The sequence below is a fragment of the Corapipo altera genome, unplaced genomic scaffold, assembly GCF_003945725.1.
Source record: "Corapipo altera isolate COAL_440 unplaced genomic scaffold, ASM394572v1 1, whole genome shotgun sequence".
Lineage (NCBI taxonomy): Eukaryota > Metazoa > Chordata > Aves > Passeriformes > Pipridae > Corapipo > Corapipo altera.
The window spans coordinates 17,676,791-17,698,741 of NW_020884873.1; the positions used below are offsets into that span (position 1 = coordinate 17,676,791).

General features: G+C 49.8%; 2 protein-coding genes across 13 annotated transcripts in view; both read left to right on the top strand.

Annotated features, from left to right (window-relative positions):
* The window catches only part of ZC3H7B (zinc finger CCCH-type containing 7B), a 47,892-nt gene extending 42,047 nt beyond the window's left edge, over positions 1-5,845 (top strand). For all 8 annotated transcript variants that reach the window (XM_027656091.1, XM_027656107.1, XM_027656074.1 and 5 more), the window contains exons 22-23: positions 658-821; positions 1,577-5,845. In XM_027656091.1, coding sequence (XP_027511892.1) covers positions 658-821; positions 1,577-1,769 — 357 coding nt within the window. In that variant the 3' untranslated portion in view covers positions 1,770-5,845. The remainder of the gene's footprint in view (positions 1-657; positions 822-1,576) is intronic.
* An 8,374-nt stretch (positions 5,846-14,219) lies between these two features.
* TEF (TEF, PAR bZIP transcription factor) overlaps positions 14,220-21,951 on the top strand; it is a 36,426-nt gene continuing 28,694 nt past the window's right edge. For 2 of the 5 annotated variants that reach the window (XM_027664019.1, XM_027664028.1), the window contains exon 1: positions 14,220-14,508. In XM_027664019.1, the coding sequence (XP_027519820.1) occupies positions 14,406-14,508 (103 nt within the window). In that variant the 5' untranslated portion in view covers positions 14,220-14,405. Of the gene's footprint in view, positions 14,509-19,023; positions 19,240-21,951 lie in introns of those variants that run through there. The other 3 variants (XM_027663993.1, XM_027664003.1, XM_027664011.1) reach the window with 3 other exon arrangements.

The following is a 21,951-nucleotide window of genomic DNA, read 5'->3' on the forward strand; positions in this document are numbered from 1 at the left end:
ATGGATGGCTTGGAGCAGCACAAGGGCAGCACAGCTGAGGCAAGAAGAGATTGACCTGGGGTCAGCAAGGCTCTGCAATGGCTTTTCTGTTAATCCTCAAGTCAGTAGGAGTCTACCTTAGGTTCCCTTTTGTGTGGGCTCAGCCTCTCTCCAGGCTTCCTGCCTGCTCCTGGGCAAGCTGGCAAAACCATTGCAGGCCTGTTGGAAAAGGAAGAAGCTTGGAGAAGAGCTGGGTCGGGAGCACAGCGGCCTTGGAAAACTAAAGGCAGATGTGCCTCCTTAGACTCCTTGCTGGTGTAAGGCTTTGTGCTCCTGAAGAGTCCTGCGTTGCCTGTGCACCTGGGGACCTTGCAGTGAGACCCCACTGGGGCCATCAGCAGGGGCAGGGGGACCATGTCCGTGAACTGAGCTGCCCTGTCTGCTGAGCCTGTTTGGGCCATAGGTAGATGCCAACAGAGCATCTCCTTAGTTTCCCTTTAGTGACAGCACAGTTCCCTGAAGATGACATGGCAGAGAAGTGTGGGAAGTCATAGACTGAGTGGAGTTTCCAGGATGCTCTGGAAGGAGAGGGGGGAGAGGCAGTGCCAGCACAGGGAAGGCAGATAGATGTGAATGTCAACACACTGACTGGCCCTTTGCCCTGTCTGCACCGGTTAGATGGGCTACCACTGCTGGCTCTGCGGGAAAAACAGCAACAGCAAGAAGCAATGGCAGCAGCACATCCAGTCGGAAAAGCACAAGGAAAAGGTCTTCACCTCAGACAGTGACTCCAGTTGCTGGACCTACCGCTTCCCCATGGGCGAATTCCGGCTCTGCGAAAGGTACCGCTGTCTCATCTCCTTCCTGTGCTGCTGCTGCAGGAACACGGTAACAGGCCCAGCACCTTTGTCATCCCTCCTCATCCTCTCACAGAGTTCCCTCTCACAGAGACTTCTGCATAGAGGAGGAGTGGGATGAGATGATGGATTTGGGTTACAGCAAGGCTGCTCTTGGATCCCAGAGGTGCTCAGCCACAATACTGAGGGATAAAAATACACTCCTGAGCATGTGTCTTTAGAAAAGCAGAGCAAGTTTCATGTCTGCACCTGTACCCTCCATAGCCAGGATGCTCTCAGCTCTCTGGCTGCTGAACAGTCCAATTTGGCCTAGCACGTGGGGGAATCCCAGGTGCCTTATTAAATGGCTTGAATGCTCATACCCTCTGAATCATCACCTTGAGGTGCCCTGAGAAGGTTAGATGCCATTTTGGTTAGAGAAAGCTCTGTCTTTTGTGGTGGTTACCTGGCATTTCCTTTCTTGTGCACTGGTTTCTCCTCATCCCTGCCGGTCCAGTTCCAGTTCACGTTGTTTTGTGCTCTTAACTAAATCCCCTCATAGCCATTGCTCTTTTCATTGCTCTGTTTCTGTTCCCAGTCTCTGTTGCTTTTCCCACCTGCATGGGTTTGTAAGAATTGTCTCGCCCTTAAAAAGGAGAATTCACAGCATGTTTCAGTGGGTCCTGATCGAGTATCCCAGACAGGGAGCTCATAACCCCATCCTGGGGGTGCCCTCTTGACCGTGCTTCTTGTGCTGGCAGGTTCCAGAAGAACAAGACCTGTCCTGAGGGAGAGGAGTGTCGCTATGCCCATGGCCAGGACGAACTGACGGAGTGGCTGGACCGGAGGGAAGTGCTGAAACAGAAACTGGCCAAAGCCCGCAAGGACATGCTGCTCTGCCCCAGGGATGACGACTTTGGGAAATACAACTTCCTATTGCGGGATGGTGTATAGTAAGGGCAGGGGGGAGCCTGTCAGCTGCAGAAATACAGAGTGGGTTTTCCGAGTGGCAGTAGCAGGGAGAGCAAGATCAGTGTCTTGCAAAGAGAACTTTTTCTTTTCTTTTGTTTTAAGATTATGAGATGATGATTTATTAGTGATGAATGAATTTGTGAATTTGATTCTCCTTGGCCAGCGAACGCCATGCTCACCAAGTTTGTGATCCATCTTTTCTCCTTTCTTTCCCCCAAATTCTCCCTCCACTCCATCTTTTTGTTTTCACTGTCCAAAGGAATTAATTCAGTTTGTACTGGGCTGCAAAACAGAGCATTTCTCCTTGTGTCACTGCTCTGTCCTTCAGAGTACAACTGCGCAGGTCTGGAGGACAGAGCTGAGAGAAAGGGCCAGAGAAGTTGTGGATGCCCCATCCCCCGAAGTGTTCAAGGTGAGGTTGGATAGAGCTCTGAGCAACATGGTCTAGTGGAAGGTGTCCTTGGACAGGGGGATTGGAACTAAGTGGTCTTTAAGGTCCCTTCCAACCCAGGCCATTCTATGATTCTATGATTTTATGATATCTGGTGAAAAGATGACCATGAATTTCATGTGCTCCTTTTTTCAGTGCTGCAGAGCAAACCCCACTCATCCTGCTGCAGCCTTCCTGCTCTCCTGGGAGTTCAGTACCAGAAGAATTAGGAATTGAGGTGCAAAGAAGGAAAACCACTAGATCTGGCTTTAAAACATCTAGGCTTAAGCTCCTGCTGTCTATATTGCCCTGTGGCATAAACTGGTGTTGAGGGAGATAACAGCCTGTGGTGTAGCAGTGCGGGTAAAAGCAGCAAAGTAATGAAACTGCTTGCAGCAGCGGGAACTGTGTTGTAGGTGACTTCAGACTGTTCCAGCTGACTGTATCCAGAAAGGAAATTGGTGACTCTTCATTAGATGTCTTTCTCACTGTGTGACAAGTATTCAGGGTAAATAATTTTGGTTTTGTTTTTTGGCTGATGGGACTACTGCAAATAAGATTGAACCCATCTAGAAGGTGTAGTGGAGTCTGTGACACACCCTATGTCACTGTAGTCCATGCAGCAGTATCAGTCAGGAGGAAGGCTGTAACCAGAAGGAGCCTGTGTTTCTGTGTTGCCTTGTGTCCTGAAGAGAAGGAAGGGAGGTAATGGTGTTCCCTTTTTGCTCTTTAAATGATATGTGCTTCTGGTTACTTAGAGCTCTGTTTTTCCCTGCACTGCCAGAAGACCTGGGTGGGAACCTATTTAAAAGGACACTATCGAGCAGTGACGGAGCATGGGCGATATTTTGCCAATGATAATCCAACTGGAACCACTTACCAGCACCAGAGGTCCAGCTCTCTCCTCCTCAGAGCCAGGGCAGGGAGCTTGCAGATGTACAGTGCAGCCAGGACGTGACCCAGGGCAGGGACAGTGTTTGAGAGTGAGTGGCACAGTGGGACCCAGCCATGCGCCTGCTCCTGCCCTGCCTGATGTATGCCGTGATGGGGGAACCAGTGATGGTGAGCTCTGGGCCAGGATTTTTGGCTTTTATAGTGGCAGTAGGAAGAGGCAGTACTGCTCTGAATGCCAGCCTTGTCCTTTCTGGTGGTCTCTTCCTGTAAGCAGTAAACATGTGTCCTGTCCTGAGCTTCTCTCTCCTCTCTTCTGCAGTCCAGCTGTGCTTTGCAGTTTTGTATGCAGGGATGGCACCATCCACTCAAACACAAACACATCTCCCTCCTAGCCTGCGCCAGGGATGTCTTTTTCATACAGAGTCTCCCTGGACAGTAATCTTGGACTCCTTGGGGCTGGCAGTGCTCTGTCCATGGTAAATACAATCTGGCCCTGAACTGCTTAGTGCTTTGGCATTGCCGGGTCTCCCTCTTTCCTCCCCGCTCCCATATCATTGGGGTTCACAGCCTCAGGAGAGATGAGATGTGGAAATTGGGAGATGTGAAAATGCAGCAGATGCTGTGGGGGCAGCTGTCACCTTTCTAAACCAGCCTTTGGGGAGTTACTTTGGCTCCACTGGGGTGGTTACTGTCCAGTTATGGAACAGAGTGCTCTGCATGCTAGTCTGGAGTCTTTCCAGAGAGACAGTGGGCTCTAAGGAAACTGAATGTGCCTCTGCACTTTGAATCGCTTAGGTTGGAAAAGAACTCAAAGATCATCAAGTCCAGTCATTAACCCTGCACTGCCAAGTCCCTAGACTAAACCACATCTCTAATTGTCACATCTGCATGTCTTTCCAAATACCTCCAGGGATGGTGACTCAGCCACTTCCTGGGACAACTCAACCACTTCCCCACAGAGCTGTTTTCCTCTCCCTTAAAATGTGGATGGTAGTCATTGGTTTGGTATGAGCAATATCAGTCAGCAGTTTTTGAGTGGTCAGGTGCTATATTTTCTTCTCTGTCCTTTGTGGTACCTTCTCCTGGTCATCCTTGTGCTCAAGTGGTCAGCTTTACAGACAGAGACAGGAGAAGGCAGGCATCAGCTCCTGGGTTATCTTGTTCTGCTCTTCTTGGGCAGAGATGCCAAGGAAGGAAATCTGGACTGGGGAACATTGGAATGTGTTTTTTATTTTTAAAACAAACCTTCATCTCTAGTGTGACTCTAGTGTTCGCTGAGCCGTGATTTCCATCTGAGGACTTGTTTAAGTTATGGGATGTGTCACTGTCCCCTCTCCCCATCTCTGCAACGAGAGACAAGCTGCTCGGCAAGGTTTTGGAGGTTTGGGCTGGGGCCGAGGTGGGGAGAGGGAGAGCATGTGTGAGGTGAAGTGAGGTGAGGTGAGGTGAGGTAGGCCCACAGTCGTGGGGGTTGTGTTGAGTGTCTCTTTTTGTTTTCCCTGATATGATAACCTGGTCTGTGGTGTTGCAGTACTTTGTCACCAGACTTGTTTTAGTGTGTATATATGTGACCCCTCCCATGAAGCATATATACACAGGTATTAAATATATCTCTATATATAATATTATATGTGTGTGGTATCAAAGGAATCTTTTAAAATGAGGGTAAAGGAAAAGGACTCGGGCCAGGAAACGCAGCATCTCCAGTTTAAATATGAAGACTTTTATTTGGCATAGGGAAAGGGAAATAACAAAAGAGAGGAGGGTTTTATATATAGATAGGTATAAATTTTGAGATGGGACAGGTTTCCCTGTTCGCATTTTTGAAACCCCTTAGGATGTCCTTGCAGTCCTATCTCAGTGAGAGAGTATTACACTGCTAGCTAGTGAGTAAAGTTTTAATAGTAAGGCTTTGCTTATATTATTTAAAGGGACATTGTGAAAGACAGGAAGATTCACACTTGACTTCTTAGGCTCGCTTTATCAAGCCAAGAGGGTTTTCTTCAGCACACATGTGCTCTCAGCAAAACTGCTCAGCGCTCGCAGCTCTACAACAGATAAACCACAAATTGTAGGGCTGCATCAGTGGTGTGTTCAAAAGACTCTGATAACTCTCTCTTCTTCATTCATGTGAGAGAAGAAAATTCTGCAGCACTGAACCAAATTTAAGGGTTATTAACAAAAGAAGCGATGTTCTAATTTTGTAACATTAGAAGAAAATTTCATATCCCATAAAATAACCACAGACATTCACACAGAGCAGAAACTTGTTAAATGCTGAAGGACTTAGTGAAATTCTTTTCCCAAATTCTTCGGTAGGGGCAGGGATTTAAGTGACACTGGCATTGGAGTTAACCTGGCCTTTACAGGGGGAAATAAAAGAAAACAAACAACCAAACAACAGAAAATACCCTACTTAGCTTGTATGAAACTGTATGTCAAAAATGGATGGATTTTAGCAAGTGAAAGGAAAAGATAGCAAGGGGATGCTGCAGTTCTGAGCTGGGTAGTAATGATTTCGAGTCCTTTAATATGTCTTTGTATTAATATAATTTAAGAATACCACGCTTTACTATTAAAAAAGAACTTAGTATCTTTCATAAGGTCTAGTATCAGGATAATAATGTAGATGTTTTAACAACGTTTTTGTTCTTAAATAAAGAAAAAAACCAAACTTGCTTCTTATAGCCTTTGTAATAGAAAATAAAAGTGTGCACTTTAAACCGTCTCCTGATCCAGCGTGTGTTTGTGTTTTTCAAATAACCTGCAAAGGGTTTTTATCTTGGTTTCAGGTTTCCCTGCTGTGAGGAGGGAAGCAAAGGGAGCACATTAAGCATTGGATCGCTTTGGCTTTCTCCCGTCTTTAGGTATAATCTGTTCTTCTTGCTGAGTGGAAAATTGCCTATGTGTGTATTAACAGATTATGCAGTTCTTCATCAGGCACACAGTTCTTGTGAACTTTAGGTGTATTTAAGGGTTTTTTCTTTCCCCCCAGTGCCAAGAATCTGTGCTCTGCATTAACATATAGTTTCAGGTGTTTGGGTAACCTGTGTTTTGAAACCTCCAGTAATCAGGTCTTGTAACCACCTTCATCTAGAGGCTGTTCTGCTGTGTAGGCCACTCTGTTCAACTGAGTCAGCCAGTTCTTTTGCCTGCCAGTGTGCACCCTGCCAGGGAAAATGCCCTTAGCCCTACCCACCGAGTCGCACACAGCTTGGGCCATGGGAAGCATCTGTGCACTTTGCCCCTGGAGAGGATGCTGTGTGAGGAACATTGTACCTGGGGGAAGAGGTCAGCGTGAAAACATTTATTAATAAAACTGAATTCTTCATGAAGCCAGAAGTGGAGATGCAGTGAAGACAGGGGAGTCCCATGGATACGCCTTGTTACTGCTGTATAAACTGGTAGAGTGACCAGAAGGCCATATCCAGTGAGGCCTGAGGAGAGGAGATTTGTCACACATCTCCCTGATGTGCCTCCATACAAATATAGGGACTTCTGGTCAAAGGAGACACCTGAACACTAGCTTGTAGTGCAGGGGGAATGAGGAGACCAGTACACTTCCAAGGGGCATTGATTATGTACAACATGAGAGACATTAGTTTTACATTGCAGAGATTATTGAGGCCATGCTGGCAAGACTTGAGGGTAGCCTTTCCAGTACCATGGAAACCAAAATTGTCGAATTGCAAGGCAGACAAAGCATGAGAAGAAAAAAAAGACAGTGTTTTCCTTGCAGGTTTGAGCCTCAGCTGTAAATCAGTGTTTCTTCACTGAAATAAACTTGTATTTGGGAGAGGCAGGGAAAGGAGTGGTGATTTCAGTATTCAGATCCTCCTAGGAACTTCAGCAGTTGCAAAGACAAGGGGGAGAGACCCAAGTTAGCCAGGAAGGATCCAGGTCTGATGGAACATTGAGAGGAGCAGAGATAGAGACCCCTGAGAGGTGGGAGGAGGTCTTTGTGCTCAAGATCATTAATGCCATCACACAGCAGCTTGGCAGAGGGAGTTTGCTGCAGATGAGATTCCTAAGCAATCCTGTGACTGAGTCTGCCTGCCCACACTATAGAGAAACATTTCTAGGTGTTGACAGCAGGTGATCCAAATGCTGTCATCCTCTTCGTTGTTTTTGGTGCTGCCATTGCAACCAAGAACAGGGCAGTGTTGTGTTGTGTTCTGTGCACAGAGAGTAGCAGAGAGTTCCTGTCACGCAGGAGCTGTAACCTGGGGAGGTGAGCTGGTCACTGGCTGGAGTGGATGGCCCAGAGGAGGACCATGTAGGGCACTTGGGGGAAAAACATGGGGCAGAAAACAACATGCTAAATAGTAAAAGACAGCTGGATAGAAGTGACCAAGGGGAGGAAGTGGAGGAGGAAAGGCTGCAGGCACGCCTGGCTGTAGCACACAGGTATTTGGTGTGGGGCAGAAGGTGCTGAACAGACTTAGTTGGGTGCTATTGGTGGCTCTGGGCAGAGGTCCTGTGGACACTTAGCTCTTGTGGCTTCCTAGAAAGCTCTGACCAGGAGCTCTGGCCAGGAGCTCTGAGCTATGTCTCATCCAGCCTTGCCCTTTCTCCCCAGGATGGAAGGAGACAGGACAGGGCTTATCCATTCCAAATAACCTCTCTCCCTTCCCAGATGGATTGTCACCTCCTGTTTTTCTGCAGTTCCCCCTTCAGGCTGGAGCAGCAGGTCCTGGTGCCCCCAGGACAGGAGTGGTGTTTTCTAAAAACATTAGATGCAGGTGCAGCAAGGACAAGAGCAGGGATCAGACCAAATGACAGCTCCAGATGATCCCTTTCCCACCACAACAGTCCTGTCCCTGGCAGCTCCCAAGATTACTCCTTTCAGGGATGCTCCTCTCTGCAGTTTGTCTTACAGATGACAGTGCCCCAGAAAACTCCTACTTTTTCCAGAGAGCCTCAGGAGGCACAAACATAGCAGAGTACCAGGAAATAGGGTTATTCATAACTAACTACATTAATTCTCCCAAAAATGACATTTAAACAGGGCTGGGATGGAAATCTCTAAACCCAGATGCCAGAGTAGATTTGGCTTGCTTGGAACTGGAAAAACACTCAGCTCTGGAGGTGCTCTTTGGTGTATTTCTTTTGTTCTTAGTGGATTTCCTATGTTTGCCTTAGCTGTGGGCTTCCAATAGTTCTGGGGCCCTCCAGGCAGATGGTCAGATGGAGGAAGAGCTGCATAGTTTCTCTAATTGAATACCAAGGCACTGCTCCCCTGCCTGTATCCCAGCAAAGCCCTGAGGCAGAGAGGGATAGTCCTGCTTTCATGGGAGTAAGATGGCCTCAGTTTTCCTCAGCCAAATGAGTTGAGAATAACTGCAACATGGCTGGACATTGCCCCTGGGAGCTCTGGTGGGGATTCAATACAGCAGCAGTGTTTTCAAAAGAAGCTCTAGGCAGTTTGGATCTTCTCCTGTTTGAGACCTTTCATGTCTTGCCTTTGGGGGATAAGCAGCAGCCAAACTGCCCAAGCCTTTTGAAGGATTAGTTGTTTTCTTTGAGTCCACACGACTTCCCCAGGCTCAGATGATTCCTGTATCTGTCCATCAAGCTCTGACCTCTCGGGCTATGACACTGCAGGTTTTCTGCTCCTGCTGGGGACCACATTGTTCCCAGGGGGTCTGAGGGGAAGGGATGGCTGAGGGACAGTCCAGGTCCTTACAGCCAGGCTCTTCATTTTGAGAAGGAAGCAGACAGAGGAATGTGTATCTTGCTGTTCCACCCAATAGTCTCCCACGGACCCTGGCAGAGGCCTAATATCACTGTCCTTGGATTTACCTGTGCTGCTTTAAACCCCTTGTTTATTGCTGCTCTTGGCACCTCCTGGGCTCTGCCTCCTGCCAAGGCTTGTTTGGGGAGCTCCCCAAACTGGCTCTGCCCAGGCTCCCAGAGTATTTCCAGACCAGGGAAATGCAGCAAAAGCAGCTCTAGGTGTCCTTCCTGCCCAGGGCAGCACAACTTCTGGTGAACCCAAGGCCCTTTCTCACATTTTCTCTCTGCCCAACACCTAGTTCTCTGGCAAAGGGCACCTCACAAGGGAAGGCCACGTGCAGACAAGCAGAGATGTGGTGAGACCAGCTGCCATGTAAGCACACCAAGGAGGTGGAGATGTCTTGGCAGGGGTGGTGGGGAAGCAAAGCTCATTAACTTTTTGGCACACATTTTGGGGAATTATATTTTAGAAATCCTTTTGCCTCGGGCAGGAAGTGAGGTGGTTCCTTCCACTGAAGTTCACTGCTTGCCTGGGAGATCCTGACACTGTTCCTCCACATAGGGAGACAGACAGGCACACATGTGCACATATATAGGCACATGTGTGCATGTAGTACCCTGCAGGGGAAGGGGCAGCCCTTTCAGAGGTAGGAAGGGGGCTAAGAGCAAGGCCTCATCAAGCCTGTGTGTCTGTGTTGCACATTGATACCATCAAAAGCACCCAAAGGGTTGCATGCCTGTGTTGCAGGCACCAGGCAGGGTCTTTAGCCAGTGCAGGGCCCCAGTTCCACTTTTCTCACCCTCAGCTGTCCACCGCCCCACGCAGGCTTCATCACTCCTTCTCTCACCTCTTTTTCTCTCAAAGTAGTCTGCTGTGGATGCAGACACCTCTGTGGTCTGGCCATAGCCTTCCCTGATGCTGCCATTCTGGGTATCCATGCAGGTCCATAGCCGTCTGTTGGCACTAGCAGCAGTATCCTGACCCCGAAGAAGACAAGTTTCTAGGATGCAGTGCAAGCATCCCTTCAGAATGGCCAGGGTGAAACTCAGCCTGTAGGCTCCTGCCACGGTGAGAAAAACGCCCTATCAAGCCCGACGGACTATGCAAATAAATAGCTAAATCTGGAAGCTGTCAGTGGAGTCTGCAATTGTTCTAGGAACTAGTACAAGAACAAAAAAATGTGTGGATGTCTGTAAAGAGGCAGTGACTGACCTCTGGCAAAGGGTTTGCTTGGGTAAAAGAAGAAGGAGGAAACCACTTACCAAGCTGGGTTTGGTGCAAGAATCAAACCCCATGGGTGGGCCTGGAGCCTCCACACAGACACTGTGGGATGTGCAACAGAAGATGTGTCATGTGAAGAGATATGAAAATTTCCAAATAGTGGCTGTGCTGCCAAGGTGAGTGGTCTTGGGTGACTGAAAAAGAAGAAGAAAAAAAAAGGAAAAGAGTCTTGCTTCAAGAACAGCAGAATTTGCAAAGCTTCTACAAATTTCTACATGGTTTTGTCCTTATTTCCAGATTCACTGTAAAGGAGTGTCTGTCACCTTGTCTGTCACCACAAAGTCCCCCCAGTACTGCTACCTTCTGCCTGTCCCTTCACTATTGCCTGCCAGGAGCAGCATGTGCTTTGGGGTTTCACTGCCAAGGTATGTGCCCCAGATCAAACAGAACACATAACAGCAGGTTTTCTCTCTGGGGAGGCATTAATTCAACTGGCTTCTTTTTCAAATAGAATCCCTTTGCCAAGGTGGGTAGAATGCTCTGTGAAGGGAGGGGTGGATGGATGGATGGATGGATGGATGGACGGATGGATGGATGGATAGACGGATGGATACATAATACTGTTGTGTAAGATTTGTGTCCTTAGAAAATCAGACAGAAATTATTTTTATTTTCTAAGAGGACACATTCCACTAGATTACCTAGCCAAGCTTTCACCTTATGGAGGAAGCTGAGATAACAGCAATTAGTAATAATGACCAATAATGCCTTTCTTTGGTCAAATGTCACTGCTGCTGGTGGGTTCCCCACCAGCTGTGCTTTCACATATGCGTGAGAAACAACTAAGTTCCCTTTGGTAATGGTGGCCTCAGAAACTGATGTGCAGTAAGGTGCCACCAACAAGCCAAGACCCATAGCATCAATCTGCTGGAGTTTCTGACTGAGGAGGCACCCAGGTGTGCCACTGGCTCTTGTTTTGCTTCTGAGGATGGCTGCAAGCTGCTGGCAGGAAGGGAAACAGTGGAAAGGTAGCTACAGAAGCACTGTGGAAGTGGTCCAGTGAAGTAGTTGAGGGAGTACTCCTGGGGCTGAGGGAAAGATGGCAACCTGGAGAGATGCACAGAGAACCCCCTCAGCCAGATCTTTGTAATGAACAGGGCTGTATCAGAGGTCTGAATGTCTGAAACGATTCTCTAGGGTCTCAAACTGCATGAAAGGTTGTACCTACTCATAACACCTAAGTGGTGCTCTGTGGTTCCCCGTGCTCTTTGGGCCTGATAGAAAGCCTCTGTAGAGAGATCCCACTGGAGACAGGAGTAGAATTAGAGGTTTTAAAAGAGGTGTTTACATACTCTGGTGTCAACAGAAGTATCTGAGCACTACAGAAAGGCAAAGGGATCAGGGGGAAGCAAGGTAGAATTTGTTGCTTAAAAAAAGCATAACTCTTTGGAGTGAGAAGGAGGAGAGCATGGACCAAGGCAAATGTTGAAGGACCCACACTCCTCCCCTTAGGACTGCTGAACACACTCCTCAGGAAAACGTGCCTAGCAGCTCACACTGCTGGGCAGTGTGGGTAGTGTACCAGGAGACCTACAGAAAAGACACTGAAGAAGAGGACACTGGCTTCTGCCATTTAAATTGATGTTCCTGGCGTTTGGCCTTTTCCATCATGTTAGGTGCCCCCTTCTGTGTGCTACCCACTTAGGGCCAGTATAAGTTGACTATGGCTGGTTGAGTCTGTGGGGAAGTGTGCTATTTTAGGCTGACTGGACTTCTGAGTGATAGAGCAGAGCTGCCAACACCTCCACTAACATCAAACCACAATAACAATAAATAACCATATGATCTGATAACAGTGCAGCCAGCACAAGAGATGCAATCTGTGGCCATGCCTGCAGCTTTCCAGAGCCAACACTTCAATTTTATTTGCTAAAGCAGCTCAAGTGCTCTGCTCTCTGTGGTGGGGACACAGAGGCAGACAGACATTCCCCCCTGCTATGGCTCTACTCCATAGCATGGTTTATGAATCCCTGGGGGTTCAAGACAGGGTAGTGTTGATGTGTCTGGCTAATGATGTTACCCAAGCTCTTCTTGTGGACAGGAACTCATCGTTCAAGGATTCTGAATCAAGAAGGACATACAGTGTTGGTAGCAGACTTTGTGGACATGTCAAACATGAGATGAAATATAGAGTCTCAGACCTCCAGACAAAAACTTAGAGATGTCCATTGCAGGCTAATAATTCAAAATGCTAAGTGACAATTTAGATGATTTTTAAGGTCCATTCCAACCCAAACTATTCTATGATTCTATGAATTTTGTCTGAATTAACTTCTTCATTTTCTGAAGCCATAAATGCAAGTCAATTGCTGCAGCAGCTGCTGTGAAGTCCTTTGGTCCCTCCAGACACATGGTCAGATGCTTGCTCAGCTTTCAGAACAAGTCTGAGCCTGGGACCAAACCAGAAGGTCCAGCTGCACCTGGCATTGGACAGCTACCGTGTTCTTAGTCATTTTCCCTTGTCATCCTGTGATGAGAAGCACAACTAGTAGCTGTCCCAAACATTAGTGATGCTTGGCAGGATTGAACGACTGCACTCCACTTGCTTTGACCAGCCAGAATGGACTGGAAGTTTGCAGGAAAGGACATGGACCTCCTGACTGGCAAGCTGTGCTCCAGGAAGGAGAGATGCAAGCATTTCTCTTGCTTACAGAAGTCAGAATGCACTGACCATCTGCAGGGTCTGTCTGCTGGCTCCAGCCTTGGTTGAATGAACACCAAACAGCCTAGGGTTAGTATGGGACTGTTTTTCCTGAATGGCTTCACCACCAATGGTTATGACTGGCTGCTTTCTTACCTTCTCTCTGGGAAACGGAGGGAGAAAACCACAAGGGAAATCACAAGAGATAGTTCCATAATTACAAAGTCTACTAAAGCATCTATTGTGTGATTTCTGAGACTGATTATATTGGGACCTAGATCACAAGGCTTCTCCTTTCCGTTTCAGCTTCACTGGCATTTTCAACCGCCGAATCTTGTTAGGTAATTCTTTCCTTTTGGTTTCTATTAAGTTAAATAAAATGCATTTCCTTATGGGACCAAACACCATGCTATCCCCTCCCATCACTTTTTAGCACTCTAAATGCTGGGCCAGTGAAGTGCTTCACTTCAGGCACAAGGAAAGCCCTAATGACTTCACTCAGTCCACTTCCATGCTGACAGCCATGCATGGTTTTGCTAGGCTGTCACTAATAGCTGGGGCTCACAGACCAGTGTAGGAATACCTGGCTCCTATTGATTCACACTGGTGCTGTAAGGCTGAGCCTGGCAAAATGGACAGGAACAAACTGAGAAATAAAAGCTCTTCTGTTGTAAAATCACACCCAGCAAAAGAGGAGACCACAGTGTGTCTAAGATGCTACTTCCCAGGCCAGATTCTGATAAAGAGGATCAGACCTTTATCCTCCTGTCTCCAGTCCTTCCCTCCATGCTAAAAACTTCCCTAACAGGAGAGGAGGGGCTTTGTGTGCTCAAGATCTTACTTAACTAGCTGTTATCAGGGCATTTGCATGGTTCATGAACTCTCTTGCTGTACATCACTGCTCTGAGAGGAGGCTGTTGGCTTTTTGATAAAATTCTGTGCCACTTAAGAGGAAAAATCCTGCGTTTTGGGGATGATGCACACAATAAAAAAGATGTCTTGTGCTGTTATAAATGTTGACTTAAGAGGGACACACATTAAGTGTTGCATCACATAAAAATAATGTCACTATTTGCATCTCAGAGAGCTAAAAAGTTAGCATGCAGACGCAGACAGCATGTGTATCTCCCCGTGGCAGCCTGCGCAGCTTGGAGCTCCTCAGTGCCTCCTGAGAGCCCGTCAGAGGATCCCTTTGCTGTTGCGCTTGCAGCCGACGTGTGTACCCCCGACAGAGTGCACTTGCTTTTCCCCCTGCCTCCAACGTGTATATTTGTTATAACACCTTGCGAAGGAAAAGGGTGCTGCCTTTGCAAAGTTAGATAACTGGCCCAGTTCTTTGCTGCCGGATTGGCTGGGAGAGGCCCTGTAAAACCACGCTGGCCAGCCGCCCGGCCCAGCCCTGCAAGGCTGCAAGCTATTTCCACAATTGGCCACTTCAGAGTGGGAGAGGGGGAGGTGAAGACAGCTGGGCAAACTGCATCTCCACCAGGCTGCTTCCCTTCCTCCTTGTTTTTTCACAGCCGGAGTAGTTTGCCTCTGAGCCCTTCTTGCAACACCCAGGCAAGCGGAGTGTAGCATTGGCATCCAGGCACCTGGCCCTCCCTTAGCCCTGCTGGCACAGCCTCAGGACAGGACATGTCAAGCTGCAACAACCCTGGGGGCCCCACTGCCCTGGACTTTCCGGAAGTCCTGAAGTCCCTACTGGAGTATTCTTTACCCTGGACCAACAAGATGACAGGTAGGATTAAGGAAATATATGCTGGGATTTCTGTTTTGATTTCTCCTTCCCCATTTTGAGTTGCAAGGCAAGAAGGGGGCAGAAGATCTTGTATGCTGCGAGCCCTTCAAGGGTGTGTTTCCCAAAGTGTCCAAATCAGACAGGGAGTTCTGGCACTGAGCATGTTATGCAGCTAGGAGGAAAAAACGGCTGCAATGGACTGATTACAAAATCAGTAAAGAGTGCTGAGCTCCTGATCCTTTTAATCTCTCTCCTCAGCTATTTCTTGGAAACCCTCAAAGATTTGTGCACAGAAAAGGCTTGGGCACAAATCTTCATGCTCATATAGCAGGATTGCCATTCATGTTGTCCCGTAGTTAATAACCACTGAGCCTCCAGACATTGCTTCTTCCCAGATGTAGACTGCCCAGAGAGCCAGGCTGTGTGGGGCAGGCTGACTGTGCAAACTTTGATGCTGCCGTTGTTTATCAGTGGAAAGCTGAGGTAGAGAACACAGTAAATGTTGCATTTTCTTTGCAAGAGCATTTCTGTACTAGGCTTTCCCATTCTCTGTGCAGCATCCCAGAAAACAACTGGAAAGGAACCAGGAGATTACTTAGTTTGGGCTTCTGCTGTGCTGAACACTTTGCTTGTGCTGGACTGACCGCTTCTCAATTAATGGGTGTGCTCCAAGAGCCCATCACGCAACTTGAGTACTCTCTGGTTTGGGATAGGATTCCACATGCCCTTGGCAAGCTGCTTTTTGGTTGTTGTGTTTTCATGTTCACTGCTGAGCGCTGGGGAGGTGTGTGGGAACACCTCGGCTCAACAAGCTTACGTCTAGGCATGAGTGAGTTGAACTCACAGAAACAAACATGCACGGAGCTCACTCTTCTGTAGGGAGTTGCTACCAGAACACACAGGTAGCTCTGCAGTCTTGAAGCACAGCATGACCCAGGAGCAGAAAAGCCAGACACACAGTGTGGAGAGGGACCCTGCTTTTGCTCCAGAGTCAATGGGAGAAAAGGCAGTTGCTGCAACAGTAAAGTGTTCACGGCAGGAAGAGCAGCTGCCTACACCTGTGGTAATACAGCAATCTCTGTTGCACACATACAACTCCCTGTGGGAAAGGGAAATAGGGCAAGGGGAGCTGTCATACCCCCTAAGGGGCTCACTTTGTCACATTCCTCTGCTGCTGTCACCTGTGAGCAGTCTCTCTCCTTTGCTGAGACTGCCTGATAAGAGGTGTACTTATATATCACAGCGTATGAAGTCCCACTGTTTGTGGGGACCAGAGCATGTTTTTCCAAGCTCACTGATAACCAGGCAGAAAGCAAACCTGGCTGGGAGGAGGCAGAAGGGCCAAGGGAGGCTCACATGGTGCAGAGCCTTGCTGTGGCTAAGCTAAGTTTGGCTGCTTTTTTCAGATCTCTGCTCTCCACCGCCAAGTGGATTGAATTAATCCAAGGGAGGAGTGCTGGCAAGACCTATCTGTTTGGAGTAGGGAGTAGAAGGGAGATCAATGATTTGCAGGGAGAATAATTTAGTCTTAAATCAGTGTGACTTATTTGGCAGCTGAGGATGCTGTTTTGTGGCAGCATTCTTCCTCCACCCCGGGACCACCCTGCCTCTCAGCATCACCTCCTGTAATCCTCAGAATTGTCCTTATTATGCTGCCTCCCTCTGCAGGCCAGCACTCCCATCCTGGCCCTCTTCCCACAGAGCTCAGTTCAGATTCTCCTGTATCTCCACACTTCCACACCACTCATCTGGATTTGCTGGCTCTCAGGCCTCTGTCTGAAATGTGTTCTGCTATTCAAACCTCCCAGTGGGGCAGGTCCCCCCACCCTATGCCTAGCACTGGGCTGCTTGTTGCTTGCCTCCCTGCTGCACCAGAACTGGGCTGTTCTGCATCATCTGGCCCTGACAAGACTCCCAGCACTAACAGCCAAGGCTGCTGCATTCCTCTCCTCACACTTCATTGTCCTCTTCTCTTCCTTCTCAGCCGCAGAGTGAAAGAAAACGTAAAAATCCCAGGCAGATCCTACCTTAACCAAGAAGGTACAGCTCATGGTGCAATGCCCGCTTTCTGCTGGCAATTGCTAGAGCCCCTAATCCCCAGAGGCGAGGAAAAGCTCTCAAGGCAGTCTCTCTCCTAGCTGGCAGGGCAGAGCTAATGCTGGAGCAGAGTGATGTGCGAGGGAACCCACAGGAATGCTCCCCAGATACTCCCTCCCTCCTGTCTTCAGGCCGAGCAGCTAACACTGTACAGGCTAAACTCTCTCAAAGCAAAGTCACAGCTCAGCGGTGGTGCAGAGCAAACCTTAGCACAGTGGAGTGCGGGTGGAAATGTGCTGGAAGAAGAACATGGTTGATCTAAACAGAAAAGCCCTGGAGTAAAAGCTGCTGAGTGGTTTTAATAACCTCCATTCTTACGGACATTACCCAGCAAAGCAGTTTCCATTGAGCTCTGCAGGGGGGATGTGCAGACCCTGTTCCTTGAAGGAGTGTTGTACAGTACCGAGGCATCACCCCCGGGGGCCACCAGTGTTGACAACAATGGAACAAAGTGACCACGAGAGCCATAACTGAATGGGAAGCCTGCAGCCTGCCCTGCTTTGGCTGTATCCCCTTGCCTTATTCCTAGAAGCTGCTCCTTCCTGGCCTCACTATGCTGTGTTCTTTATCTACCACCTGTCGGTAGATGTCTCCCAGGCAAAAGCATCGCTGTGAGCTCACTGCCCCTTGCCGAGCTGTGTGTGCTGCCTCTGCTGTGTGTGGTCCTCCAACATCTGTGTCTCATTGCCCTGCATAAAGTGGTATCTCCCTTTCACACATGTGCCTTTTTCTCCTGCCAGCTGAGTTTGGCAAGGCAGAGGGAGTCCGTGGAGGGCATGCAGCAGCCCTGGAGCATGCTGAGCAGCAGAGCATGACCTGCTCTGCCTGCTTCTTGCAACTGGATTTATCAGCCTTGATAAACGATGCATTAACCTGTGCTGTTCCAGCCTGTATTAACAAGGTGGCCCTATCCAAGCTTACCATCGGGCAGCCTGTGTGCAGGAGTTGCGTCAGGAGTTGGAGGCAGCAGATTCAGCCTCCTAGTCTAAGCTAGAGAAGCACCTGGAGGGCAGGGCAGCTCCCTGTCTGCCCAGGTTGGATGGAGATGTCTCCTGGTCGTGATTACAGGAAGAGAATGGAGGAAAACACGTAGCCCATGTGATTTCAAATCCATTCCTTTCCCTGGGGCGTGTGGGGAGGAGTTCAGACCTGATTTTTTTTTCTTTGTCACAAAGACCATCGGGGTTTATTAGCGAGGGTCAGGGCAAATCGTGCCCTGCCACCAAAACGAAATGTCTGAGGCTTGTGAATGGGAAGCTGAGCCAAGCCGATGTCCAAGTGACTACCTGACAGGAGGGTATCTCTTTTCTGTTGGCACTTGTGCGGATACCTCCGCTCTGGCTCCCTCGGCTCTGTTGGGTGCAGAGGGGCCGATCCCGGGGGAGGGCACCCTCCCCTTTCCCGGCCCAGGGCGCTGGGCGGCGGGTTCGCTGCGGCCCGTCCTGCCGAGGCGAGAGGCAGCGCCTGCTGACAGGAGGCTCAGGCATCTGCCACTTTGCCAGCGAATTCATTCTGTGGGAGACGCTCCTGGGTGTCCGCCTGTGCTCTCGGGAACGGACTTGGCATCATTCGCTCCCTTTGTGTGCTCAGAGGCTCAAATCTCAGCACGGCATCCGTGCTGATGGAGTAAGGATTGCTTGCCATCATGACAACTTGGGAGGGACGGCCCTTTCCCCAGAAGCCCGGCCGTGACAGCACCGCAGCGAAGCCCTTCTCCCTGCCCGTGTTATACAGCGCACGCCGCTGTGAGCACCGTGTGGGACGGAGGGAGATTAAACCCAGGGCACGCGGGAAAGGTGATCTCGGGATCCTAAACGAGGATATTCAAGGTCCGACTGGAGCGCTGGGGCCGGGGCAGGACGAGGAAGGCTGTTGCAGCCGGTGCCGCCCTCACGGGCCCCCGCGCGGTCACGGCCCCCTCAGCTGCCGCCCGGCACGGGGATGGGGGGGAGGGGGAGCACACGCGCGCAGCCGCAGGAGGCGCGCGGCGGGCGCGCGCCCCGCTGCAGGAGGGTGCCACTCCTCCTCTACCGCCCACACGCGCGCTCCCTCCCCCTCCCGCCCTCCTGGTGGTGACGCAACGCCCGCGGGAGGAGGTGAAGGGGGCGGGGCTCCGCATGCTAATGACCCTCCGGAGGCCCCGCCCCTGCACGTGCCCCGGCGGGCGGGGGGCGCGTGCCCGCGCCGGCTGCGGGGGGGGCGGGGCAGGGAGGGCGTGGCCTGCGGGCGCGGGGCCGCCCCCTTCGGCATACACGGGCCAATAGGCGCGCGCGAAGGGGCCGGGGCGGGGCGGGGCCCCGGCGCTCATGAATACTGAAGCACGCGCCGGGCGTCAGTCGGCCGCGCCTGCGTCCTTTGGTTCGCGCTCGCCGCCGCCGCCGCGTCCCGGGAGCCGCTGCCGCAGCTCCGCGCCGCCGGTGACCACTGACAGCCCGCCCGCCCGCCCGCCCGCGGGGAGTATGCCCGGCCGCGCCGCGCACCAGGAGGCGGCGGCGACGGCGGGAGGACCGGAGCCCACTGCAGCCGGGGGGAGCGCGGGGGCCGCCGCGCAGCAGGAGCGGCGGGGCCTGGCGGGCGCGTTCCCGCTGGTGCTGAAGAAGCTGATGGAGAACCCACCGCGGGAGGCGCGCCTGGGTGAGCGCGGGGGCGCGCGCGGGGGCCGCGGGGGCGCGCGGCGCCCCCCAATCGTACACCAACCCCCACCCCCCCCATTCCCTTTCCCCACCGTCACCTTCCCGCCCCGCGGCTCGGAGGGCGGGACCCGCCGGGTCACGGCGGGACTGGCCGCGGGGGGAGTACCCGCGGGAGAGGCCGCACGCCGGGCCCCTTCCCTCCGCCCCGTCCCTCCCTCCCCCGCCCCCCGCGCGGCCGTGCCAAGTGCCGGCAGCACGGGATCGCTCCCTCCTCCCGGGCCAGAGGCCCTCGGGAGCGTGTGGGTGCCTGCGCTGGGCAAAGTCGGGCGCTGCGGGAGCGGGGAGTGGGCAGGGGCCGGGACGTGACATGCTGGGTTTGGTCTCTGGGCTGCCTGGAGCCTCCTTCGCCGGTAGACGCGCAGTTGGGAGCAGCGGTGGGAAGGTTTCGAGTCTTGCTTGACCTTAATTGCTGAGAAGTTGCCCGATGAGACGCGTAAACAGCAGATCCCCTCAGATTAGGTTGGGTGATAATCCAGGAGGGTATGACTGGCTGCCTCACATGCAGCCCTGCATGGGCTGGAGCTGCCGCTCTCCCACTGGATGTGCAGGCGGCAGCTGTGTAAATAGCAGGGCTGGTGCTTGTAGTCTTCGCTGCTGATGGCACACTTCGGGATTTTTTTTCTTCACCCGACAGTATTTTTGCCTTTCTGAGTATCAGTTTCATTTCGAGGAAAGGCTCAGGATTATCTGCACTGCTATAGTGCCTACTGTACTGGTGTATAATAAAGTGAGTCCTTACACTTAAGAATTTTGGTGTTGAGAATCATTTTTTGGAACTGCAGAGAATATCCAGGGTAGACCACAGCATAGGTTGGCAAGATTGTTCCCAGTGAGGATCCTAGTTACATTATATGTCTGTTATTGCATGGTACCCTGTAAATGTATCCATTTTGTGATTCTGGTGAGTATTTTTTTCTTCTTTCTGTTAAAAAAAGGTCAACTTGTGGTAAAGGTTTTAGTTATGTTGCTTTGGTGCAGGATGCTGCAGTACACAGAATCTTGAATCTACAAAATTACAGGATTTCTTAGGATGTTTCTGCACCCAGTCCTTTTTAAAGGCAATAGAGCCAGCAGGAACAATTTAAGTTCACGAATAGAAACAGTGATGGTGGCTGACAGGGATATGGTGACTTTGTCTTGGAGTGCTTTTTGTGCCCAGAATCACATGATCTAGCCTATGGAGATGTGAAATTCTGAAATGAATATGATTTTGAGGTAGTGCCTTTTTCTAAAATTAGAAACATTTGATACTTTCACTAGATGACCCCATTCCAGCTCGGGAAGATGTTCAGCTTGAGCCTCTAAACCTTACTAGAGAGTCCATTGCATTTTGATTACCCCTCTCCATTCATGGTGTGATAAAGTTCAGGTTCTCATTCTTTTAAATTCTCCATAGATTTCCTTAGTTCACCTTGTTCTGTTTCACTTCACACTTTGGAACTTGTTGCTTTCTGTTTATTTTTGTCTCTGATGCTTTTCTTGTTTGCATATTTGCAAGACAAAAGAAAGAATACCTTTGCTGTCAGCTGGTAGTTACTCCTAATTTTACAAAAGGCTTGTCAGTAGACTTGTGATTCAACTGACTTCAGAGGATTCTTGTTTATTTTCTGTTCCATTAACAGTATAGAGACACAGTCAAAATGGTAAATTATTACTAATTCACTTAATCCAGTGTTGCAGTTTCAGCAAGCTTTCTGAGAAAAGACCTTGTGCCTTTTGTCTGGAATGCCTGTTGACAAAAATACAGTTTTCTGTGTTACTCTGTGAGAAATAGTATCAACTAGCTGTGGTGTCCATTTATGGTCTCCACAAGCTACCTGTGGGTTTTCCAACTGCCGTGGGTAATTTGACTACCCAGTAAGCAAGCAGGCTTTCTAATCCTGAGCAACAGAGGAGGGAGGTCAGCCAGTTCTAGCAGAATGCCATCCCCTTGAATGCCCTGCCATATACTGGGTATAGCTGACCAGCCTTGCTGGGGGCTGTTGTCATGTATGTTGTAGGAATTAATTAAATAAAAATAATATTTTTATTTAAAAAAAAAAGTCCTGTGGGTTAAGGGAAGAGAATTAATATTCTGGAGCAGGAGTGTAGGTCTCTTATATTAATAACGAGCTGCTGCATACTCTCCAAAGGATGCCTTAATCACCAGTTGCACTGCTGTGGCAGGAGTAATGCCTCAACAAACATCACAGTAATGGGCATCAGGGATTTGGAACCCCACAACCTGTCTTGTTCCATCCTCACAAGTGGGACTAAAGATTTATGGAGCAATCAGCCATAGTCTGTATAGTGTTTTCTGTATAATTTGACAGTATTTTTTGATGAACAAGGCGAAGTTTATCAAAGAAGTGTTTATTCTGTTTGTGGCTGTAGCTCTTGACAGCTGTGGCCAAAATCTTTTGGTTGGTTTTCGGTTTGGTTAGTTTTTTGTTTTTGAGGAAAAACTAGGATGCGGAATAAAGCTCTTTTCAGGCTGCTGCTTTTGGCTAAAACAGCAGTATTTCCAACAGTTCAGTAACTGGAATGGTCTACTTAAATTACTGAGCATAAACTGGTGTGCTCCCTATTAACAGCAGATGTACAGCCCAGTTAATAGGTCACAGTAGCAGAATGAGGGGGCTAAATCAGACATGAGCCATCGGCTGCAGAAGTA